The 26939-nt window shown below is 48.2% G+C and overlaps 1 protein-coding gene across 1 annotated transcript in view; it reads right to left on the reverse strand.

The window, feature by feature from the left end:
- Positions 1-7767: 7767 nt before the first annotated feature.
- The window catches only part of LOC140384848 (sperm microtubule inner protein 8-like), a 32214-nt gene continuing 13042 nt past the window's right edge, over positions 7768-26939 (reverse strand). The window contains exons 3-7 of the mRNA XM_072466801.1: positions 22766-22961; positions 17682-17743; positions 17517-17581; positions 17392-17424; positions 7768-8304 (exon numbers count right to left, since the gene is read on the reverse strand). Of these exons, the coding sequence (XP_072322902.1) occupies positions 8274-8304; positions 17392-17424; positions 17517-17581; positions 17682-17743; positions 22766-22961 (387 nt within the window). The 3' untranslated portion in view covers positions 7768-8273. The remainder of the gene's footprint in view (positions 8305-17391; positions 17425-17516; positions 17582-17681; positions 17744-22765; positions 22962-26939) is intronic.

Below are 26939 nucleotides of genomic sequence, written 5' to 3' on the forward strand. Positions count from 1 at the left end.
TGCGCCCCCTCATGGAGCTCCCACTGCCCCAAGGCCCTAAAACGCTGCCTGGGGTTCTTTTCCTACTACGCCCAGTGGGTCCCAAACTATGCGGACAAGGCCCGCCCACTCATTCAGTCCACCCAATTCCCCCTTGCGGTCGAGGCACAACATGCTTTCGCCCGCATCAGAGCAGACATCGCCAAGGCCGGGACGCGGGCAGTGGACGAGTCACTGCCTTTTTAAGTAGAAAGCGACGCTTCAGACGTTGCCCTTGCCGCCACTCTAAACCAGGCAGGCAGACCCGTGGCATTCTTTTCCCGCACCCTTCATGCCTCTGAAATTCGACACTCATCCGTCGAAAAGGAGGCCCAAGCTATCGTTGAAGCTGTGTGGCATTGGAGGCATTACCTGGCCGGTAAGAGATTCACTCTCCTCACTGACCAACGGTCGGTAGCCTTCATGTTCAATAACACACAGCGGGGCAAGATCAAAAATGATAAAATCTTGCGGTGGAGAATCGAGCTCTCCACCTATAATTACGAGATTTTGTATCGCCCCGGTAAACTCAACGAACCCCCAGACGCCCACTCCCGAGGTACATGTGCCAGCGCACAAGTGGACCAACTCCGGGCCCTACACGACAGCCTTTGTCATCCGGGGGCCATTCGATTGTACCATCTGGTCAAAGCTCGTAATGTGCCCTACGCCGTCGAGGAGGTAAGGACAGTCACCAGGGACTGCCAGGTCTGTGCAGAGTGCAAGCTGCACTTCTACCGGCCGGACCGTGTGCGCCTGTTGAAGGCTTCCTGCCCCTTTGAACGCCTCAGCGTGGATTTCAAAGGGCCCCTCCCCTCCACCGACCGTAACACGTACATTCTCAGTGTGGTCGATGAGCACTCCAGATTCCCCTTCACCATCCCATGCCCCGATATGACGTCTGCCACCGTCATCAAGGCCCTCAACACCATCTTCACTCTGTTCCGTTTCCCCGCTTACATCCACAGTGACAGGGGATCCTCATTCATGAGTGATGAGCTGCGTCAGTTCCTGCTCAGCAGGGGCATAGCCTCCAGCAGGATGTGTCGGGGAGGGGGCCGAGAGATTGGGATGCCATTTTAAAATTTAAAACTGGCGTCCTGTTCTCTTCCTGCATTGAGGAGTTCTGGCGAGTGGAGCTCCCAACCAGTGTCAGTGTTTACCCACTGCAGATGCAAATAATCATAATCACATTTACCTACCTCCAAAATCATTGAACTCGCTATCTCCTTAAACACCTATCTAACCTGATTTTGAATAGAGAATATTGAGAGGAGTTTTGATAAAGTGTGTTCAAATTCATGGGGAAGCTGGTCAGAGCAGATAGGGACTGATAGCAGGATGATGAACCAGAGGAAACCAATTTACAATCGCTGGTAAAAGAGTCCAAGGCGGCATAAGCAAAATATTTTTCTACAGCCTGTGAGCGTGGAGGAGGCAGATTCAATTGTGGCTTTCAATGGAGAATTGGAGAATTATCTGAAAAGATTTGCAGGGCTTCAGGGAAAAGGAGGGGAAGTGGGATTAGCGGAGTGGCTGTTGCAGACAGCCAGCAGACATGTCGAGCCAGTTGGCTATCTTCCGTGCTGTAACAATTTCATGATTCTATGACATGTTTCCATGTCAATCACTAATTCTTTACCCTTTCATATTCTCCATCAGACCATCCTTCTGTTCTTTGTCCCTCAGGAGAAGAATCACAGTCTGTTCAATCTTTTATGATAGCAATAACCTTTCAGTTCTGATATCATGATTGCAATAGTTTTTTGCAATTTCTCTATTGCCTCTCCATGATTTTTATAAAGTGGGGACCAGAACTGGACATATTAATTAGTCAAAAGTGTTGGTCGAACCAAGGTTCTACAAAGGTTAATATAACTTATTTATTTTCAATTCTATCTAGAAATTGACTCCTGGTTTTTTTTATGACCTTCTTAATCTGCATCACTTCTTTTGTGTATCTGTACCCCTCGATCCCTTTGCTCCTCTACCCCATTTAGAGTATTATCCGTCACACCAAAATGCACCACGACACAATTTTATTGATTTTATTTTGCCAATTACATGTTAATCCTGTCAATTTATTATTCCTGTCTATTTGTATTTTAATATAGTCATTCTCAGCATTTTCAATCCACTTCTCCCCCCCACCTCCAAAATTTGGTATCATCTACATATTTTGAAATTATTCTCCGAATTCTTGGTTCACACTGTCTATGGAAATGTTGAACAACAGTGGTCTCAGTACCAATTCTTGTGAAACATCACATCCCAACTTTTACCCATACTCCCTGCTTTCCATTTAGTAGTCAAATTACTAACCGTTCTGCTCTTTGTCCTGTCCTTAGTCATGAGTCTACCATGAGGTAACATATTGAAGGCCTCCTGATAATCCAAATAAATTACTTTTATCATTTTGTCTGCTACGAAGATATCAATTTGTGAACTGTTTCATTGCGTTGTGATTCTGATGGATACAAAATTAATCCAATTGTTTTTCGACTGAAAATTAATTGTGGTTTTGTAATTCCATCTGAGAGAAAAGTAGAAGTGGAGAGTCATTAAGCTGGATTCTCCGCCCCGCTGCACCATATTTCTGTTTCACCCCGCCGGCGGGATGCTCCATTACTCCGGCTAGTCAATGGGGCTTCCCATTGTGGGGCAGCCCCACGCCATCGGGAAACCCCCGGGCTGCCGGCAAAGCGGAGCATCCCGCCGGCGGAGAATCCAGCCCAATAACTCTGTCAGATGGATATATTTACAAAGGTACAATCACATTGCAGTAAAGCACAGATTCAATTCAGTTAGCAAACTTAATACACAACGTCCTGGTTTCCGAATAGAATATTTCAGTGCAATAATCTTTCCTTTAATGCATTAAATAATCCAAGTTCATTATAAAGGGAGGCTTTATGTGCCTGAATTCACTTTAACAGGAAGTTCTCCATTCTCATGATCACTATAACAGAATAGTCAGGACACATGCATTCACTGTAACAAGAGATTCAATGTACCTGTATTCACTAACATAATAGTGCATATGTTTTCAATATAATGGAATATTCAGTGTACCTATTCACTACAACAAGAGATTCAACTTGCCCATGTTGACGGACATTTGTCTATTTGATTATAACAAGAGATTCAGTGTATGTGTTGATTGTAACAGGAGATTCAGTACACCCATGTTCACTAAGTACACTAAATCTAGAAATCAAGTCTCACTATATATGTCTGCTGTGTGAACACTGCACCATTTATCACTGCTACAATAACGCCCTGCACCAAAAGATCACAAGTGTGTTACAAGAGTCACTTACAGTACTCTTCTCCAGGTATCAGTGCACCTCGTAACATACGAGCCTATAACTTCCCTGGAGTGCTGCAGTCCTTGAGGTGTAGGTACACCACTGTGAGGCGGTGCGGTGGCGCAGTGGTTAGCACTGCTGCCTCACGGCACCAAAGACCCGGATTCGATCCCAGCCCCAGGTTACTGTCCGTGTGGAGTTTGCACATTCTCCCAGTGTCTGTGTCGATCTCACCCCTCCAACCCAAAGATGTGCAGGATAGGTGGATTGACCATGTTAAATTGCCCCTTAATTGGAAAAAACTAATGGGGCTGGTAGTTTAAGTTTAGACATTGGCAATGAGGTTCAGGCATTGGCAGGAAGTTTGGACACTTTAAATGTATTTTAAAAAAGGGACACCCACTGTGCTGCTAGGGAGTGGGTTCCAGGATGTTGCCACAGCGACAGTGAAGGAACGGCGATATATTTCTTTTTTCGAAAAAATATTTTATTCAGGCATTTTCATAAAAACAAGAAGCAAAATTATACTTTATACATTATAAATAACCAACACCCACGAGGATGCATTTACTCTCCTCAAGGCCTCCGCCCACATCCCGGCCTCCACCTCCCCTCCCAGCTCCTCCTTCCACTTACGCTTTACATCCCCCACGGGGCCCCCTCCCAGTCCATCAGCTCCTTGTAGACCTCGGGCACCGTCCCCTCCTTATCTCCTCCTTCGACAGCACTTTATCTTGCAACTCCTAGGGTGGTAGTCCAGGAAAAGATGGCACTTCTCTCTTCACAAAATCCTGAAATTGGAGGGATCTGAAACTATTCCCCCTGGGCAGCTCATACTCTTCCTCCAGGTCTTCCAATTTCACAAAACTGCCCCCTACAAACAGGTCGCCAAATCGCTGAATCCCTGCCTGCCACCACTCCCAGAACCTCGCATCCAGCCCTCCCGGTGCAAACCTATGATTGTCACTGATCGGTGCCCACATCGAGGCAGCCTCCAGTCCCAAATGCTGCCTCCACTGCTCCCACAAGGCCAACACCACCGCTGGGTTCACAGAATGCCGAGCCGGCGAGAATGGCGGAGACACTGTTAACAGTGCCCTATAGGGCAGCATGGTGGTGCAGTGGTTAGCACTGCTGCCTCACGGCGCCGAGGTCCCAGGTTCGATCCCGGCTCTGGGTCATTGTCAGTGTGGAGTTTGCACATTCTCCCTGTGTTTGCGTGGGTTTTGCCCCCACAACCCAAAGATGTGCAGGGTAGGTGGATTGGCCACGCTAAATTGCCCCTTAATTGGGAAAAATGAATTGGGTACTCAAATATTTTTTTAAAACAATGCCCTTAAGCTCGTTCCCCTACAAGAAGCCACCTCCATCCGCCCCCAGCCGACCTCTCCCCCACTACCCATTTCCTAACCATGATGAAGTTCGCCGCCCAGTAGTGGTTCATTATATTCGGTGATGCCAGCTCCCACCCCCCCTTCTCCTCGCCCAGCTACAAAAAAACCCTCTTGTAATAATAATAATCTTTATTGTCACAAGTAGGCTTACATTATCACTGCAATTAAGTTACTGTGAAAAGCCCCTAATCGCCATATTCCGGTACACAGAGGGAGAATTCAGAATGTCCAACTTACCTAATAGCACGTCGTTCGGGACTTGTGGGAGGAAACCGGAGCACCCGGAGGAAACCCACACAGACACGGGGAGAAAGTGCAGACTCTGCACAGACAGTGGCCCAAGCCAGGAATCGAACCTGGGACCCTGGCATTGTGAAGTCATAGTGCTAACCACTATGCTGCCTTACTGCCCCGGCCCGCAGGGTCTTCCCCACCCATACAAATCCAGAGATCAGCACGCTAATCTTTTAAAAGAACGACTTTGGGACAAAGATTGGGAGGTTTTGAAATATGAACAGGAATCCTTGGTAGCACCGACATCTCCACTATCTGCACCTGCCCCGCCAGTGACAGTGGCAACACATCCCACCTCTTGAAGTCTCCCTTCATCTGCTCCACCAACCGAGTCAAATTAACTTTTACAGCTGCGCCCAATCCTGGGTCACCTGAATGCCCAGGTACCTAAAACCTGCCCCCACTACCTTAAACGGCAACTCCCCTATCTTCCTCTTGTGCCCTCTGGTCCCAATCAGGAACACCTCACTCTTTCCCATATTCAACTTGTACCCAGAGAACCAGCCAAAGTCCTTGAAAATCCCCATAATGCCCCCAATGCCACCCAATAGGTCCAAAATATATAGTAACAGGTCATTCGCATACAGCGAAACCTTGTGCTCGACAACCCCCGCACAATCCCTTTCCAATCCCTCGACGCTCTTGCCAAGGCAAAGAGCAACGGGGAGAGGGGGCACCCCTGCCTCACCCCCCGTTGCAGCCCAAAAGATCCCGAGCTCACCCAGTTCATCTGCACACTTGCGACTGGTGCCTTGTACAGCAACCGGAACCAATCCACAACCTGCCCGAACCCGAACCGCCCCAGCACCTCCCACAGGCATTCTCACTCCACCCATGTCCATCGCCACTACCACCTCCACCTCCTCCAGATGCATCATAATTACATTGAGTAGCTTCTTCACATTCACCAACAGCTGTCTCTCTTTCACAAAACCCATTTGGTCCTCGTCTGTCACCCTGGGACGCAGCCCTCAATTCATGAAGCCAACACCTTCGCCAGCAACTTGGCGACCACATTCAACCACGCCCATTCATAAATTGATGTTGACTGTGTCCAATCAGATCATTATTATCGAAGTGTCCTATTGCAACATGCTTTATGGCACGGTAGCACAATGGTTAGCACTGTTGCTTCATAGCTCCAGGGTTCCAGGTTCGATTCCCGGCTTGGGTCACTGTCTGTGCGGAGTCTGCATGTTCTCCCAGTGTCTGCGTGCGTTTCTCCCAGGTGCTCCGGTTTCATCCCACAAGTCCCGAAAGACGTGCTGTTAGGTAATTTGGACATTCTAAATTCTCCCTCATTGTACCCGAACAGGCACCGAAATGTGGTGACTAGGGGCTTTTCACGGTAACTTCATTGAAGTGTTAATGTAAGCCTACTTGTGACAATAAAGATCATTATTATTATAATAGATTCTAGCATTTTCCCTACAACTGATTGAAGACTAACAGGTTTGTAGTTCCCCATTTTCTCTCTCCCTTTCTTTTTAAACAGTGGGGTGACATTTACTACCTTTCAATCTGCAGGAACCATTCCAGAATCTATAGAATTTTGGAAGATAATCACCAATGCACCCACTCTTCATAGCTACCCCTTTCAACACTCTTGATTTTAAAATATCAGGTCGCAGGGACTTATCAACCTTCAGTCCCATTAATATCTCCAAAACAAGTTTCTTATTAATACAAATTTCCTTCAATTCCTCATTCTCCCTTGGATCTCTAATTCTGGGAGATTTCTTGTATTTTCCTCAGTGAAGACGGACACAAAATAATAATTTAGCATCCCTGTTATTTCTCTATTCCCATAATACATTCTCCTGACTCTGCCCATATTGGACCCACATTTATCGTATCTAAACATTTCCTTTATTACATACCTATAGAAGGTTCTACAGTCCGTTTTTTAATGTTCTTTGCTATTTTACATTCATATTCTATTCTCCGTTTATCAGTTTCTTGAACCTCCTTTGTTATATTCTAAAGTTCTTCCAATTTTCAGGTTTATTACTATTCTGGCATCTTTAGCGGCCCTTTCTTTTAATTTTATACAATCCTCCAACTTCCTTTGTTAGCCATGGTTGATTGACTTTTCTCTTTCTGTTTTGGTGCTTTGAAGAAATGTAAAGTTGCTGTAAACTATGTAATAATTCTTTAAAGACTATACATTGCTTCCGTATCATCCTTTTTAAGTATTTTCCAACCCACTTCAGACAATTTTGTCCTCATACCTATTGGATTTCTCTGTAATATACAGCCAGCAGGGTACTTTAAGGACTGCTTACCAAATAGGAGAGAGAGAACCAAAAGACAATGCTGTACTGAACACAGGCTGCCTGAAGCTGTGTGTTCTCTCTGCTTCTCTCTCTTCGAAATGTGTCCGGTTTTGCAAAGTAACCACCCTGAGCCGAGAAATCTACTGCAAACCAAGATATTTTGGGAATAAAATGTGGAAATCTTCTCCATACAACTACACCAAGGAAGATAACTGAACAAAACAGCTTCAACATGGAATCACCGCCTTGAGACCAGCCAAGGAACATGTCATAGTAAATCCTTAGTTTTATTTTTCATGAACTGTAAAAATCTTATACATCTTACTTGGCTATTTGTACAGGTGTGTGTGTGTGTGTGTGTGTATGGACCCAGATAAATGCATGTGACCTATGAATGCTGGTTACGATAAGCTAGTTTTTCTTCAGTTCGGGAAATAGTTTCAATAAACCTATCTTGTTCTTTGTTCAACCCATTAAAAAAAGCTATCTGAATAATTCTTTACAATCTGGAAGTGCAAATACTGGGACTCCTACAGAATTGGCAACATGCATCGTCTCTAAATTCACAAAAAATACCTGTTACGGCCAACCTGGAATGGGAGAATAGGAGAGTCATTTCACCCCTCCTCAAATGTACAGTACGCTGAAGGAAGGAGAGAATTCCCTCTGCCTTGAGCCCAAAATACAAAATGTGAATGATAGTGACGTGAGAATTTGAGGTGTGGCCCCTCTATGAAGCAGCTTATAATTATGTACTGTATCAGACATCAGCAAGTTACTGGGATGCATAATCACTAAAGGAAAAGCACCAGCACCAGGTCACTTACATACAGTATTTACTCAATGAAAAGTAAAATATGTTCTTAAAATTGAAAGAGAACTGTTTACTCCTATGAACGTATGGTTAGCAGCTCCAGATCCTGCAGCACATCCGATTCCATAGTGACAGTTTCTGTCCATTGCTTCCGAACCTACGACGAGCTCTAATACCAAGGTCGTTGGAAGGAAGTACGACTATAAAACATAATTTACCATTAAAGGCAATTCTGTGTCTGAGGTGAATCAGAGACAAAGACACCATGCGATGAGTTAATAAACCACTTGTAAAACTAACATATATTTGGGGTAGCTGGCGTAAGTCTGAGTCATGCAGATCAAAGGTGTAGACCAGGTTGCTATAGCTTCAGCACCCATTGGCTAAGGAGGACAAATGATTAGTCAGGTTCTCTTTAATAATTGCACCCCCCCCCCCCCCTCCAATTGTGCGATGAGATTCACGGGCATCACGGAGGCACAGTGGTTAGCACAGTTGCTTCACAGCTCCAGAGTCCCGGGTTCGATTCCCGGCTTGGGTCTCCGTCTGTGTGGAGTTTGCACGTTCTCCCCATGTTTGCGTGGGTTTTCTCCGGGTGCTCCGGTTTCCTCCCACAGTCCAAAGATGTGCCGGTTAGGTGGATTGGCCATGCTAAATTGTCCTTAGTGTCCAAAGGGTTTGGTGGGGTTATGGGGCTAGGGTGGAGGTCTAAGTGGGGATGCTCTTTCCAAGGGCCGGTGCAGATTTGATGGGCCGAATGGCCTCCTTCTGCACTGTAAATTCTATGACACTGTGATGCCACCACAGGAATAATAAAGTGCTATCTAAGATATTGTACACCATGTGTACACTGGCAGTGGGTAGTGCAGGTTATAGACATCAAAAGTGGGTCACCTCCAGAGTGTTGTATTATCCAAAAGATGGCACCTCCACTTGTGGAACATTTCCTCAAGACCTGCACTGACGGGTCAACCTAGGCTATTGCTCAAGTCTGTGAAGCAAGCTTTGAACAGCATGCTTCTGACTTAGACGCATTAATGATGCGACTGTGTCATAGCTGACACTTGAAGAAGTAGATCATTACAAACAAACAGATTACACTCTAGAATAGGAAAGTCAAGAAACATCAGGTATCAATAAGAAGAATTTTTTTTTAAATTGACTTTTTTGTTTACTGGATAGAAAAACCCTGCATTAGTTTAGCACATAATTATGATAGTGGCTTTTACAACAGGAGACGCAGATGGTATATACATACATGTGTAACACACTTCAGGTCCCATTTAGACTCAGGGTGGGACAGGGCACCAGGTCCTAATTGGACATCGTCGGACAAGGTTGCAGGTCCCAACTGGACACAGGATGGGACAGTACCACCAGAGAGCAGAAGTGCAATGGCCATTTATTTTTGCACAGTTGAGGACCAATAATAGTGTCCTTTCAGTATTACTCCAATCCCTCTCAGTGGGTTTGTGAGAGGACACTTGTTTTATTAGGAGACCATTCTAGATGGAGCTTATACATGACGCCCTCTGATGTGGACTTTTGAGCTTTGACTGGGATTGGTGAAGTCAGGGGGAGGGGGTGTCTATTTTGGGAGATGCATTTTCAGCCAGAATATGCACAATTCCTCTCCTCCCCACCCTTTCATATTATGACATTGGTAGTCCAGATAGAAATCAAGAAACAGATGGGTGTCTTCTGCTTTTGTGTCTCAAGCAATCCTCACTATTGGGAACAGGTTTAATCAATACGGAAGTGAATTTGATGAACCATCAGTGTTGGTCATTGCCACTGTGATATCCTGGATTACTGCCCAAATTGGCCAAATTCCTCTCCAGCATTTACCCAATAGGCTCGCAGAAGCTGTGAGGCTGAGTTGAGAGTAATAGATTCAAGGAATTTACCCTTATGTACTTTACTACAAGTGGTGATTATGGGGTGGCATGGCGGCGCAGTGGTTAGCATTGTTGTCTACGGCGCTGAGGACCCAGGTTTGATTCCGGTCCTGGGTCACTGTCTGTGTAGCGTTTGCACATTCTCCCCATTGTCTGTGTGGGTTTCGCCCCCACAACCCAAAAATGTGCATCATAGATGGATTGACCACGCTAAATTGCCCCTTAATTGGAAAAGAAAATAATTGGGTACTCTAAAAATTTTTAAAGTGGTGGTTATGAAGGTTCATTTTGTTTGAGTGCGACAGGTGCTATTCAGGAACATAACACATGTGCACACTTAGGCCATACGTGCTGCGAGACATGACCTTGATGAGTGTGTTCGTGTACATATAGCTAATATCCGTGGCAAGTATGTAAAGTGGACAGATCATGTCAAAAGTGCTAGTTTGATGCTCAACACTCCAGCTAATCCCCTCTGTTAACCTCATACACATTAACGTGTGTTCAACAGCAGGAAGGATCCCCACTACTGCTGTTTAATAGGGATCAGCAACTATTTACAGATGAGTTGCTAGTTGATTTCTTCTGGCTGCTGCTACAATTCCCATGATTCTTTCAAGAGAGTGGTGTGGCAGACTTCAAGGTTTCTGGACAAACCAGTTGCTCCCAGACATGGATGCACTAGAAGACTATTAGTATACTGTATGACTTGGAGAATGAACACAGAGCAGGGCAAACATTGCACACATAATCAGCTGGGACATGAGGAAATTTTGGCTGTATATGAGATCGCATTTGTTGTGACCACTACAGGATGGCAATTGCTGACAATGATTACAGCTGATGATGATCATTTGATATCACATGTATGGTTCGATGTGAAAATTATGGTTAAATGGTCAGCTCTGAATCAAAATAAAAGAGAACAATAGCCAGATGATTGCTTCTAAATGCAAGTGATGTTAAATTAATACAAAATGATAGCATTTGAGAACAATTGATGTGAAATGATGGGAAAATGTTGGCAATTGAGTGCAGCTGATGTCAAATGCAAGATGTTGAAAGCAAATGATATGGAAGATTTCAGGTAGGGACTGCTGGAAAATGAAGGAGGAGAGAAGGGATCTTAGCCGGAAGCTGTATACCCTGGGTGTTTGGGGGCAATTGTCCGACCTCAAACTGAGCGAGGAACAATGAATACGATGTCTCCATTTCAGTAAAGATCGTCTCAATGAAATCTGCTACTTGCTGCAGCCACAACTGCAATCTCATTGCAGCACGTGTATTGGGTTGACTACTGCTTGTGGTGAAAATGATTTTGATTCACTGTGGAGCCACACAAGTATGTGAATGGAGTTGTCCATCCAAGCTATACGTAAAGTTCTGTAAATCTTGTAACAAGTTGGTGCTGAACTCCTCCTTGCTGCTTGGCATTGACAGCAGGCTTTCTGGCAGGCTTCCCAATGCGTCAAGCATTTGGTTGTAATAAGTAGTCTCTGATCTTCCTTCCAAGCTGCACAGACCCACATCTGTTCTCACAAAGGCTGTGCACCAGTTGGCCCCTTTCAGCAACTGTCCTCATGTAACAGGGCAAAAAGAAAGTCAAAGGGCTCATGCACTTAAATGAATCAGCTACACACTTAAAAACTTAGAAGTTATGTTGTCCATCAGCTTTTTAAAAATATCTGTGTCCTCTGCAGTAGAACCTCCGTGTTAACTCGTCCTCTAACAAGCTGGTACCTGCAGTATCTTGCTCCTTGCCCTAGCTGAAGCATAGTTGTATCCAGTATTGCACCATTTGCACATTCTGCCTCTACTGTATCCTCCAGGGTACATGCACTCTCAATATCTGAATGGGTGGCTGCAAGTGTGAAAAAGTGACGGTGCTGTTTTCTTCATTGTCACTCACTTGTTGATGTTCCTCCATTGCCTGGGCAGGTTGCACCACTTGGATATCTCAGAAGAAAAGACACAATGGTAAGGGTTGTTGTTGGGAGGGGTGGGGTAAAGGGAGAGGTGCAACTTGTGGTGGTATGTATTAGGGGTCATGTGGGACTGTGAAGCCATGATGCCATTGGCTGACAGATCCCGGGTCCTGGTTGGCTGTTGACCCCTGGCTCCGCCCTGAAGGCGGAGAACCCGTGCTTCTCCCCGCAGCTCCATTCTGTTGCTGAACTGCTGGGAACAAGTCACGCTTAATAAAGCCTCATCGACTTCATCTCTACTCGTCTCTCTTGTAAGTCATTGTGCGCTACAATATATTAAGCGTGCTTAAAGGACTATGGAGCTCCGGATCGCCCCGGAATGCCTGCGGATCAGCCCCCACGCAGTGAACTCGGCAGCAGTCTTTAAACACTGGCAAGCTTGTTTCGAAGGCTACCTCCGAACGGCCCCCGGCCGGATCACAGAAGACCAGAAACTGCAGGTCCTGCACTCAAGGGTAAGCCCGGAAATTTACCCTCTCATAGAAGACGCAGAGGATTTCCCGACGGCGCTCGCAGCACTGAAGAGCATCTACGTTCGCCCCGTGAACCAGGTCTACGCACGCTACCAACTCGCAACGAGACGGCAAAGTCCCGGAGAATCGTTAGAGGAGTTCTACGCCGCGCTGCTAATTTTGGGACGGGGCTGCAGCTGCCCGCCAGTAAATGCGACTGAACACACGGACATGTTAATTCGCAATGCGTTTGTGGCAGGTATGAACTCTCCCCAAATCCGCCAAAGACTTTTAGAAAAAGAGTTGCTAGGACTCTCAGAGGCACGGGCCATTGCAGCCTCCCTAGATGTGGCCTCGCAAAACGCCCGTGCCTACGGCCCCGACCGCGCGGCAGCCCCTTGGGCTCCGTGGACCCCCGTCGCGTCAAAGCCCCCCCCCCTCCCTCACAGGCTTGCGCAGTTAAAGCGCCGGATCATCCCGGGGGGGCCCGCTGCTATTTCTGCGGGCAAGCGAAACACCCCCGGCAGCGCTGCCCGGCCCGCGCAGCTATTTGCAAGAGCTGCGGCAAAAAGGGCCATTTCGCGGCTGTGTGCCGGTCCCGGGGGGTTGCCGCGATCCCCAGAGAAGAACAAGCCCAGCGCATCCCAAACGCTCCCCAACCCCCCCAGCGCCCCATGTGCGACCCGCGGGCGCCGCCATTTTGGGTCCCGGCCACCACGAGGGGAGGATGGGCGCCGCCATCTTGTGACTCCCCAGTCACGTGTGATGCATGGGGGCGGCCATTTTGTCCACCCCCCGACCACGTGCGATCCATGGGGGTGGCCATTTTGTCCACCCCCGGCCGCGTGCGATTCATGGACGCCGCCATCTTGGTTGACAACAAAGGACCCCAGCATCGACGGCTCCACGGGGTCCGAAGAAGACGCTGAGACACTACGACCACGACGACGCTAGATCAATCATGGCCCCGGACGCTCCAGACGACGACAACAACAGTGCTGATCAACGGACACGAGACACCATGCCTGATCGACTCCGGGAGCACCGAAAGTTTCATCCACCCCGACACGGTAAGACGCTGTTTTTTGACCATCCATCCAAGTACGCAAAAGATTTTCCTAGCTGCAGGATCCCACTCCGTAGGGATCAAAGGGTTCTGCATCGCGAACCTAACGGTGCAAGGGAGGGAGTTTAAAAACTACAGGCTCTACGTCCTTCCCCAACTCTGCGTGCCCACATTACTGGGATTAGATTTCCAGTGCAACCTGCAGAGCCTAACGTTTCAATTCGGCGGCCCAATACCCACTCACTATCTGCGGCCTCGCAACTCTCAAAGTTGAACCGCCGTCCTTGTTTGCAAACCTCACCCCGGATTGCAAACCCGTCGCCACTAGGAGCAGACGGTACAGCGCCCAGGACTGGATATTTATTCGGTCTGAAGTCCAGCAGTTGCTGAAGGAAAGCAAAATCCAGGCCAGCAATAGTCCCTGGAGAGCACAGGTGGTAGTAGTAAAGACCGGGGAGAAGCAAAGGATGGTCATAGACTATAGCCAGACCATCAACAGGTACACACAGCTGGATGCGTGCCCTCTCCCCCGCATATCCGACATGGTAAATCGGATCGCCCAATATAAGGTTTTCTCCACCGTGGACCTCAAGTCCGCCTACCACCAGCTCCCCATCCGCCCAGGTGACCGCAAGTACACAGCCTTCGAGGCAGACGGGCGTCTATACCACTTCCTAAGGGTCCCATTTGGTGTCACGAACGGGGTCTCGGTCTTCCAACGGGAGATGGACCGAATGGTTGACCAACACGGGTTGCAGGCCACGTTCCCGTATCTCGACAACGTAACCATCTGCGGCCACGATCAGCAGGACCACGACGCCAACCTCCAAAAATTCCTCCAGACCGCAAACGCCTTGAACCTCACATACAACGAGGAAAAGTGCGTTTTTAGCACAAACCGGCTGGCCATCCTGGGATACGTAGTGCGCAATGGGATAATAGGCCCCGACCCCGAACGCATGCGCCCCCTTATGGAATTATCCCTCCCCCACTGCTCCAAAGCCCTGAAACGTTGCCTGGGGTTCTTTTCATATTACGCCCAGTGGGTACCCCAGTATGCAGACAAGGCCCGCCCGCTAATACAGACCACTACCTTCCCCCTGTCAACAGAGGCTCGCCAGGCCTTCAGCCGCATCAAAGCGGATATCGCAAAGGCCACGATGCGCGCTATCGATGAGTCCCTCCCCTTCCAGGTCGAGAGCGACACATCCGACGTAGCTCTGGCGGCCACCCTTAACCAAGCGGGCAGACCCGTAGCCTTTTTCTCCCGAACCCTCCACGCCTCAGAAATCCGCCACTCCTCAGTGGAAAAGGAAGCCCAAGCCATAGTGGAAGCCGTGCGACACTGGAGGCATTACCTGGCCGGCAGGAGATTCACTCTCCTCACTGACCAACGGTCGGTAGCCTTCATGTTCGATAATGCACAGCGTGGCAAAATTAAAAATGACAAGATCTTAAGGTGGAGGATCGAGCTCTCCACCTTCAACTACGAGATCTTGTACCGTCCCGGAAAGCTGAACGAGCCGTCCGATGCCCTATCCCGCGGCACATGTGCCAACGCACAAATAGACCATCTCCAAGCCCTCCACAAGGACCTCTGCCACCCGGGGGTCACTCGGTTCTACCATTTTATAAAGTCCCGCAACCTCCCCTACTCTGTGGAGGAGGTCCGTACAGTCACCAGGAACTGCCACATCTGCGCAGAGTGCAAACCGCACTTTTTCAGGCCGGATAGAGCGCACCTGATCAAGGCTTCCCGCCCCTTTGAACGCCTCAGTTTGTATTTCAAAGGGCCCCTCCCCTCCACCAACCGCAACACATGCTTCCTGAACGTGGTGGACGAGTACTCCCGTTTCCCCTTCGCCATCCCCTGCCCCGACATGACAGCGGCCACAGTCATCAAAGCCCTTAGCACCATATTCACACTGTTCGGTTGCCCCGCATATATCCATAGCGACAGGGGGTCCTCCTTCATGAGTGACGAGCTGCATCAGTTCCTGCTCAGCAAGGGTATAGCCTCGAGCAGGACGACCAGCTACAACCCCCGGGGCAACGGGCAAGTAGAGAGGGAGAACGGCACGGTCTGGAAAACCGTCCTACTGGCCCTACGGTCCAGGGATCTCCCAGTTTCCCGGTGGCAGGAGGTCCTCCCGGACGCTCTCCACTCCATCCGGTCGCTGCTGTGTACCACCACTAACCAAATGCCTCATGAGTGCCTCCTTGTCTTCCCCAGGAAGTCCTCCTCCGGAACGTCGCTGCCGACCTGGCTGGCGGCCCCAGGACCCATCTTGCTCCGAAAACATGTGCGGGCGCACAAGTCGGACCCGTTGGTCGAGAAGGTTCACCTCCTCCACGCGAACCCGCAGTACGCCTACGTGGCGTACCCCGACAGCCGACAGGACAGGGTCTCCCTGCGAGACCTGGCGCCCGCCAGCAACACACACACCCCCCCGACACCGATCATCCCCTCCCTGCCACCAGCGCACCCCGCGACCGCCCCCTTCCCGGGAGGATCGGTCCTCCTCCCGTGTCCGACCAGGAGTGAAACAGAAACAAACAACGAAACGCACCCGGAGACGACAACGCGGGAACAAGCACCTGCACCACCACCGGGGCTGAGGCGATCGACGAGGAAGACCAGACCGCCCGCTCGACTCGTGGCATCGGTGTGACATCAAGAATGTTGTTGGGACTGTAACGAAAATGTTCTTTTCTCTTACGAATATTGTAAATAGTTCACAAACCTTGTACATAGCCCAGTGTAGGGCTAAAATTGTAACGACATGCCCAAAATCTTCCTCCCAGGACCAGCCTTTTAAACCCCTACCACCATGCGAACCACCACCCCGCCGGGTTCATTTTTAACAAGGGGTGAATGTGGTGGTATGTATTAGGGGTCATGTGGGACTGTGAAGCCGTGATGCTATTGGCTGACAGATCCCGGGTCCTGGTTGGCTGTTGACCCCTGGCTCCGCCCTGAAGGCGGAGTATAAGAACCCGTGCTTCTCCCCGCAGCTCCATTCTGTTGCTGAACTGCTGGGAACAAGTCACGCTTAATAAAGCCTCATCGACTTCATCTCTACTCGTCTCTCTCGTAAGTCATTGTGCGCTACACAACTTAATCTGAAGAGATGGCAAGTGGGATGTGAAATGGAGGATTGGTTTTGAAGATACCATTATCATCAACAGCTTTAGCTCCACCACTGGCCACAGTTTCAGCAATGCTTGTTCCAGAAATGACCAGCACTGTCTCCAACTTGGGGTTAGGGGCACCTGTCCCTCACTCGTTTACTCCTGTTGTTCAACACCTTGTCCAGCATGGTGCAGCTGTCATGATGGACAAGCAAGCACTGTGCGGAAGATGTGAGATGTGTTTGTGGGGTTTTCAGCAATGCTAATTGGGTGAGATGAATGTTAACGATAAGTCCTGATCGGCAGAGATTATTGGTAGGAGAGTGAGGGAGCCATGGAATTTGAGCAGTGATTGAGGATAGTGATATTTAAAGATGCATCTGCTCACCGTGAACACTCATGTAGGATCACTGTACTTATTGCGACACTGTTTCCAAATCTCAAAGCTTGACCCTTTGCACTGACCACCACAGCTATTTGCTTTCACTGCCTTTTGGCCGTTTGTTTGGAGGTTCCCTGTGGATACAAGGCAACTCCCCTCCTCGTCATTTCTTCCAGCAACATCTCCAGTGCAGCCTCCAAAAGCCTTGGAGCCTGATCCTCTTACCTTGTGCCATTGCATTGCTCACTTTTTTCTAAGACAGTTTCACTTCATGCAAAACCCAGTAACAGCCCCACCCCCACCCAGTGGGGCCAAAGTAAAGAGTGCAAGCTAGAAATATCACCAGAATTCTTAGAGTGCTGAGCTAAGTACCTGAACGGACTGGCCAATCTTCTATATCGGTTCCTGTTGAAGAGGGAAAAAAAGTCATTTTAAGTGAGCGGGTTAGAAGTTAAACTAGGCAGCAATTTGATGGAACAAGCTTTATCTGGACTTACCAAGTTTCGAATGGGACGGGCTTCTGATCATAATTCTGCACCGATGGCTCTGAATGAAGGTAATACTGAAAGAGGGCACATAGTGGTCATTTTAAAATGCGAACTGGGGATTTATATAACACAGTGCAATGGAACATTGAGGGGGAATTTAAACTTTCACTCTACCTTCCAGGACTGGGTAATGTTGGGTTTCAAATATCTGACAGCATAACCAGAGTAGTGTACATCTAAAAGGAGCATGGAAAATAAAGGCATTGGTCATCAGTGTGCACACTATAGTACCATAAGATATCAGAGAATTAGGCTATTTGGCCCATTGAGTGTGCTCCACCATTTGATCATGGCTGATATGTTTCTCATCCCCATTTTCCTACCTTCTCCCCGTAACCCCTGATCCCCTAATTAATCAAGAATCTATCTTTCTCTGTCATAAAGACACTCAGTAACTTGGTCTCCACAGCCTTCTTCGCCAATGGGTTGCACAGATTCACCACCCTCTGGCTGAACAAAGTCCTCATCTCAGTTTGTGCCCTCGGGTTCTAGTCTCTCGTACCAGTGGAAACATCCTCTGCACGTCCACTCTATCCAGGCCTCGCAGTATCCTGTAAGTTTCAAAGAGATCCCCCTCATCCTTCTAAAATCCACCGAGTACAGACCCAGAGTCCTCAACTGCTCCTCATATGACAAGCCCTTTGTTCCCGGGATTATAACTGTGTTATGCTGAACTGATGTGTGACATAAACCTTACTGTTTCAATGTGTTATTATATAATTACATAAAAGGACTTCTCAATGTGCAAAGCAGCAAATGTTTTTCTGGAAATTCCTGCACTGCCAGAGGCATTGCTGCCTTGTCATTGCGAAGGGCCATGAAGTGTCATGGAACAAAGAACAAAGAAAAATACAGCACAGGAAAAGGCCTTTTGGCCCTTCAAGCCGACATTCCCGAACTAAAAAGAAACCGTCTGCCCTGACTCAGTCCGTATCCCTCTATTTCCTGCCTATTCATGTATCCATCTAGATGCCTCTTAAATGTTGCTAATGTGCCTGCTTCCACCACATCCTCTGGCAGCGCATTCCAGGCACCCACTCTGCCTGAAAAACCTACCCCGCACATCTCCCTTAAACTTTCCCCCTCTCACCTTGATCCTGTGCCCCCTTGTAATTGATACTTCCACCCTTGGAAAAAGCCTCTGACTATCCATCCTGACTGTGCCTCTCATAATTTTTTAGATCCCACCCAGATAAACATTTGTGATTCCATGACAAACATAGAACATAGAACATAGAAAATACAGCACAGAACAGGCCCTTCGGCCCACGATGTTGTGCCGAACCTTTGTCCTAGATTAATCATGGATTATCATTGAATTTACAGTGCAGAAGGAGGCCATTCGGCCCTTTGAGTCTGCACCGGCTCTTGGAAAGAGCACCCTACCCAAACTCAACAATAACCTGCTCACGGGCGCTCAGTTTGGGTTCCACCAGGGTCACTCAACTCCTGACCTCCTTAGAGCCTTGGTTCAAATATGGTCATAAGGGCAGAATGCCAGACGTGAGGTGAGTGTGACTGCCCTTGACATCAAGGCAGCATTTGAGCGTGTATGGCATCAAGGAGCCCTAGGTAAACTGGAGTCAATGGGAATCAGGGGGGAAACTCTCTGCTGGTTGGAGTCATACCTGGCACAAAAGAAGATGGTTGTGGTGGTTGGAGGTCAATCATCTCAACTCCAGGACATCACTGCAGGAGTTTCCAGGGTAGTGTCCGAGGCCCAACAATCTTCAGCTGCTTGATCTATGTCCCTCCTTCCATTATAAGGTCAGAAGTGGGGATATTTGTGGATGACTGCACAATGTTCAGCACCATTCATGACTCCTCAGATAATGAAGCCGTCCATGCCTAAATGCAGCAAAGCCAGGCTTGGGCTGACAAGTGGCAAGTTACATTCGCACCACACAAGTGCCAGGCAATGACCATCTCCTACAAGAGAGGATCCAACCACCGCCCCTTGACATTTAATGGCATTACCATTGCTGAATCCCCCATATTCAACATCCTGGGGTTACCATTGATCAGAAACTGAACTGGATTAGCCATATTCATACAGGTCAAAGGCTAGCAATCCCACACCGAGCCATTCATCTTTTGACCCCCCAAAGCCTGTCCATCATCTACACGGCACAGGTCAGGAGTGTAAGGGAATACCCTCCACTTGCCTGGATGAGTGCAGCTCCAACAACACCCAAGAAGCTCAACACCATCCAGGACAAAGCAGTCGCTTGATTGCTTCCCCTTCCACAAACATCAAACCCTCCACCATCGACGGACAGTGGCACCCGTGTGCACCATCTACAAAATTCACTGCAGTAACTCACCAAGGTTACTTACACAACACCTTCCAAACCCACAACAACTACCATCTAGAAGGACAAGAGCAGCAGATACCTGGGAACCCCACCACCTGGAGGTTCCCCTCCCAAAGTACTCACCACTCTGACTTGGAAATATATCACCGTTCCTTCACTGTCGCTGAGGCAACATCCTGGATCTCCCTCCCTAACAGCACAGTGGGTGTACCTGCACCTCAAGGACTGTAGTGGTTGAGGAAGGCAACTCTCCACCGCCTTCTGAAGGGCAATTAGGAATGGACAATAAATGCTGGCCTAACCAGCGATGCCCACACCCAGTGAATGGATTAAAAAAACAGCTGATGTTTGTTCCAGTATTGGAGAAACATAAGGGAATAAAATACAACAAATCCCCAATATTAGATGGCCGACATTCTTGGGTTCTCCCCGTGTTTGAGTGGGTTTCCTCTGTGTGCCCCGGTTTCCTCCCACATCCAAAGTGGTTCAGGTTAGGTGGATTGGCCATGCTAAATTGAGCTTCAGTTTCCAAAGGTTAGGTTGGGTTACGGGGATAGGGTGGGAGAGTGGTCCTAGGTAGAGTGATCTTTCGGAGGGTCAGTGCAGACTCGATGGGCTGAATGGCCTCCTTCTGTAAGGATTCTATGAGATGTGAAAGATGATCTCATATCTATGGATGGTGTTGTCAAAGAGTGGAATACAGATGAGAAAGTGAAGGACCAAGGATGGATCCTTGGGGAACTCAAGAAGCGATGCTGTGGAAAAGGGAAGATAAGTCATTGATAGAAAAGCTCTAGCTGTGACAACTCCTTCCATTGGTTAGAATGGGCTTGCTTAGGTCAGGAACTCACTGTATAAATGAGGGGAAAATGCTGGGCACCACATCTGAATTAGAGAATAGCATGCGTCAAATCAGTCATTCTAAAGCAATACATTGCCAAGAGACAGTGTGTAAATACAGTTTAACAAGCAAATTTGAGAAATGTGTTACACATTTCAGTTCTATTCTAGATTTTCTCTCACGTTTAGTGTCTCCACTTTCTTCTATAAGAGGATCTCATGACTCTTATAATCAGTTTACTTTTACTGCCTAACATCCAGTCATACAATAGCATGATTCAAAAGCAAAACAATGAGATCTCTCATGTGAATTGGACACTGTAATCACACAAGTACATGCAGCGTTCCAATCCTCTGAAAGGCAGACTTCATAGAATCCTTGAATCACAGCATTCCATCAGTGCAGACGGAGGCCATTCGGCCCATCGAGTCTGCACTGACCCTCTGAAAGAGCACTCTACCCAAGTCCACTCCTCCACCCTATCCCCATAACTTCACCTCACTTTTGGACACAAAGAGGCAATTCATCATAGCCAATCAACCTAACCAGCGCATCTTTGGACCATGTGAGGATACCAGAGCACCCGGAGGAAACCCACATAGACACGGGGAGAAAGTGCAAACTCCACACAGTCACCCAATGCCAGAATTGAACCTGGGTCTCTGGAGCTGTGAGGCAGCACTGCTAACTAATGTGCCACCTTGCTGCCTGTTCAGAAAATGTAAGCCAAATGTAATCAACAAACTGGTTCATTCTACAGTTACTAAGTGGACATGCTGAGTAACACCGTTCAGTGAATCTCACTTCACTCTGACTTAATTCAGATTCTGATTTAACTCCCCTCAGATAGAAAATAATAAAGCATACTTTTTTGTCCCAGTTAGTGGGCAAAAATTAACTTTTCAAATCAAAGTTTGCTCTATACCTGATTGACTTTGTCATAAATGAAGTTTTGGTCACTCTTTGTCCATTTGAGCAAATATTCTAGAATTCACCATGTGGATCGTGCATTTTGTCCTATTTTCCTGACTGGACAGGAGGCCTGTTTGACCTTTGACTCCCTCCCTACTGGGGAGCTGCCAATCAACTGCACTTCCTGGACTGAGGCTGCTAGAAACTATGTCCTACTGGGATCTGATTTGAGGGGTGGGATTCTCCGACCCCAGGTCGGGTCGGGGAATCGGCAGGGGGGGTTGGCACGATTCATGCAACGCCGGTTCGCTGATTCTCCGGTCATCGGAGAATCAGCGGCATTGGCGCCTGCGTGGTCGGCGCTGCGCGGTCGGGAGCCATTCTACGCGGCCCCACGGGCGATTATCCACGCGCGATGTGCCGAGTAGCCACCGAGATAGGCCAAGTCCTGCCGGCGCCGTTCACGTGTCGTCCTACCCAACAGGACCTCGGCGTTTATCCTGTGGGGGGCAGCCTGGTTGGGGGGGAGGGAGTTCCGACCTCGGGGGGGGGCCTTCACAGTGGCCTGGCCCGCGATCGGGGCCTACCGATCGGAGGGCCGGCTACTCCTGGTGGGAGCCTATGTTCCTCCGCGCCGAGCCCCTGAAGCTCTCCACCATGTTGCGGTGCAGAGAAGGAAACCCATGCGCATGCTCAAATTCGTGCTGGCCGTAGCGCGCATGCACGAACTTGCGCCAGTCATAGCGTGCATGCGCAGACCCACGGCGCCCATTCTGACTGGTATCGGCAGCTGAAGCTGCATGAGTCGCTCCAGTGCCATGTTGGCCCCGTGCGGCACAGGATCGCTGATCCTAGGGGCCTGTTGTCACCGTTGTAAAACGCAACGGCGTTAGCCTCAGGATCAGAGAATTCCGCCCATGATCGCCAATTAAAAAAAGATAAAATTCCTTCAATGGCCCGTCAAAAATACTAAAATGTGACAGCGGTTTTAAGTTGGTTACAATTTTGCGGCATGATGTATTGGCAATAAAGCTGGCGAAAGTAAGATAACAGGAAAAAAATTTGAGCGTCTCCGCATTCCCCTTACTGAGATGCCAATAACATGTAAACAGACAATGGAACAATTGTACCTTTGAAGTCCCTTCTGGGAAGCACAAATTCCCCACACTGCGATACAAAATGAGACCAGTCCTGTGAGGCCTTAGTGATCAAAGGCTTGTAGTGGCTCCAGGGTTTCTCGATGTGAATGCTGGGAATCGCATATCGCTTTCCATCAGGAGAAAACTTGTCACTTGCACTCAGCGATCCTCCGGCATGGCTAAACAACTGGGCGGACCAGGGATCACAATTATAAAGGTTACCGGTAGAAGGGAATGTCGTTTCACATTGTTTTATGTTTTGCACTTTTTAACATTATTTCCTCCCTGTCATGAGAATGTCACTTTAAGAAATGTCTGTCTGTTCATGGTACTGCAGTGATGTCAGAGTGTGGGTGGAGCTGAGTTCTGGCTCTGCTTTTTAGTTTCACTTTGAGAAAAGCTTGGGTGCGCCTGTGTTTTTTTGATTTCGTTTTTTCAGTGTTGGAGTTGAAGCCAGACAAAGTAGGTGCACTGTTGATCTCTCTGCCATGAAAAGACTATCTCTTGATCATTTGGTGAATTCAGAATTATGTTTACAGTAGTGAATGTAAACCTGATGTGCTTCTGTTAAAAGGTCTTCTGGATGTTGTTTGGGAAGTTATTAAGGATTACTTAGTGTTGTATTCTTTGGGGGTTGTATTTGAATTAATGGTTGCTAAGATGTTCACGGTATGTTTTAAAAAGGTTAACTTGAATTCATAGAATAAACATTGTTTTGCTTTAAAAAATACTTTTCGATTTCTGCTGTACCACACCTGTAGAGTGGGCCGTGTGCTCCCCATACCACAATCTATTAAAAATTGTGGGTCAGGTGAACTCCATGATACACTTTGGGGTTCTCTAAACCCTGGCCCATAACACTCCCATTGTAGCAACTGCTGCCTGATTGCTTCCCTGAATGAGAATGATGGGTGGATGGGCATCTCTCTCTCAGATCTCCATCAAAGTGCCCCTATAAGTGAGTACTATGAGTGAAGCGCATGGAGCTCTCACTCGTATTCTCACTAGTGCCAGCCATGGCTCAGTGTAAGCAGTGTTGCCGGGGGGCGGGGGGGGGGGGGGGGGGGGGGAGGGGAGAGAGGTGGGGGGGGGGGGTTAGTCTCACCACAACACGACTGAAGGAGTGCACCACACTGTTGGAGGTACCACCTTTCGAATAACCATGCCTCCCCTCAAATGAATATCTAAAGATTCCACAGCACTATTCTGAAGGAGAGCAGGGAAGCTGGCTGCAGTGCCCTGGCTGGTAGATCATAAAATATTATAGGGATCCCCTACAGGGCAGAAGGAGGCCATTTGGCCCATCAAGTTTTCACTGATCCTCCAAAAGAGCACCCTAACCTGGGCCCACTCCCCTGCCGTATCCCCGTAAGCCCACCTAACCGTTCGACACTAAGGGGCAATTTAGCGTCGTCAGTCCACCTAACCTGCACATCTTTGGACTGTGGGAGGAAACCGAGCACCACCCAAACCCAGGTCTCTGGTGCAGTGAGGCACCAGTGCTAACCACTGTGGTACCGTGCCGCCACCCCCCCCCCCCCCCATCTAGACATATCCCCCCCCCCAACTAGACATATCATTCAACAAATCCCATTAAAAGATATTCTGTTGTCATTATCACGTTGCTGCTTTTTGGACTGTGCTGTGCACAAATGAGCTGCTGCTTTTCCCATATTACAACAGCACTCCATTTGCTAAAGTGCTTTGGAATATCCTGAGGTCGTGAAAGGTGGTGGAAACAGAGACCAGGAACAATTTCAAAAGGAAATTGAATTGACACTTGAGAGAAATGAATTCATAGTGTTATGGGGGATAGAGTAGGTTTGTAACAGATAGAGTTATCACAGCACAGAACGAGGTCATTCAGCCCATCAAGTCGATGTGGTTCTTAGTAGAGCAATCCTATTTGTCCAACGAGTCTATACCAGTTCTGTATTCAGCAATCCAGTCAGTTCCATTCCCTACTCGATCCCGTGTAACGCTATGAATTTATTTCTCTCAAGTGCCAATCTAATTTCCTTTTGAAATTTTTCATTGTCTCTGTTTCCATCACCCTCATAGGCAGAGAGTTCCAGGTCATTATCACTTGCTGTGTTCTTTCTCACATCCCTCCCGCATATCTTTCCCAAACCTGAAATCTGCATCTCTAGTCCATGTATCATCAGCTAATGGAAACAGCTTTTCCTTATCTCCACCATGTTTAAACCTATCATAATCTTGTACACGGAATCAAATCTCCCCTCGATCCCCTTTGCTCCATCTGTTTCCAGGACAATCCCAACTTCTCCAACCTAACCTTGCACCCAATATCTCTCATCCCTGGAACAATTCTGTTAGTATTATAATGAAACTGCACAGCAGTAGCAGTAAAATAAAGTGAACAAAATGTAATAGGATGCGGGATGGCCAGCAACAGGTAGAAATCTGCCTAGAGACAGCAGCAGACAATATTCAAAAGGCCCGTCTCTTCCAATAACAAGAAAGCCAATTAGATAATAATCAGGTGTAGCATCATAGAATCACAACAGTGCAGGAGGCCATTCGGCCCATCGAGTCTGCACCAACCTACTCAAGGAACACCCCACCAGGCCCACAACCCACCATATCCCCGTAACCCAATAACCCCACATAACCTTTTGAATACTAAGGGGGTAATTTAGCATAGCCAATCCACCTAACCTGCATATCTTTGAACTGTGGGAGGAAAATAGAGCACCCGGAGGAAACCCACGCAGACACGGGGAGAACGTAAAAACTCCACACAGACAGTGACCCAAGGCGGGAATTGAACGCGGGGCCCTGGCGCTGTGAGGCAGTTGTGCTAACCACTGTGCCACCATGCCATCCCTGTGAATAGCTTATGAGGAGAAACAGATTATAAACGATTGGGAGCATCCATGAGGTATACATGTTAATGTATAGTCAAGGAAGTTGATAGCGGCAGACAGCCAAATATACAGAAGGCATAATCAAAGAGGAACAAAGGTATAATGACCCAACACTGAGAAGCCAAGAAGGCAGTTAAAATCAAGCAGTCTCACAAAGCTGACAAGCCAGTTTCCAGCCACCAAACTTGAAAGCTAGTTTTCCAGCTAGCAGCCTAGAGGTCAAGTTTACATGAAATAAATCTAAGTTTTAAAGCCAAGGCAGTGTATAAAGCTTTTGTGACGGCAGTTTTAAACATCTTCACTGGAGCAGGAAAAGATGTTTCCCAGACTTGAGTATCATCCATGTATTGTGTGGTAACTATAAGCTGGCTATGGGGGAGTCTTACGGAATTCAGGTATCAGAATTGTATTTGGAACAAGTGGTAAGTTCTATATAAACTGTGTGTGTGTTTAGTAATTCATACACCTTAATTGCATTAGAGGAGAGTAGTCCTGTTCTTGTGCATTTGTCTTTACTTTAATAAATAGTTTTTAATAATTGTTACACAATGACTGGACTGTTTATTCTCCCTGGAGTTTCACTTGTCCTCTCACATCAAAACAAAACAAAAATATACACCCCCATGAGCTGTTCCAAATTGGGATACCCTCGCAGATAACATCAGTGTGCTTCATGACAGTAATCTTCTGCACTCTATCAGAATCCTCACATCCTTACTAAAGTGTAGTGACCTGAACTGGACATACACTCTGTAAAGTCTTTGGGCAGGATTCTCTGATCCCGGGCTGGGTCGGAGAATCGCTGGGAGGGGGTGTGATTCACGCGATGCCGGTCCGCCGATTCTCCGGTCACCGGGGAATCGGCGCCATTGGCGCCGGCGTGGTTGGTACGCCGCTGGTCGGGGGCCACTCTACGTTCACATGTGGTCCTACCCGGCGGGACCTCGGCGTCCATCCTGCGGAGGACGGCCTGGTGGGGGAGGGAGGGGTCCAACCCCGGGGGCAGCCTCCAATGTGGCCTGGCCTGCGATCGGGGCCTATCGATCGGCGGGCCAGCCTCTCCTGGTGGGGGCTTCTTTTACTCCGCACTGGACACCTGTAGCTCTACGCCATGTTGCGTCGGGGCCAGCGCAGAGAAGGCAACTAGCGCGCATGCATGAGTTTGCGCCGGTCGCAGTGTGCATGCGCAGACCCGCTTCCCGTTTGTCACTGGTATCGGCAGCTGGAGCTGCGTGAGTTGCTCCAGTGCCATGCTGGCCCCCTGTGGGGCGCTGGAT

This window comes from Scyliorhinus torazame, chromosome 10 (assembly GCF_047496885.1).
Source record: "Scyliorhinus torazame isolate Kashiwa2021f chromosome 10, sScyTor2.1, whole genome shotgun sequence".
NCBI classification, from domain to species: domain Eukaryota; kingdom Metazoa; phylum Chordata; class Chondrichthyes; order Carcharhiniformes; family Scyliorhinidae; genus Scyliorhinus; species Scyliorhinus torazame.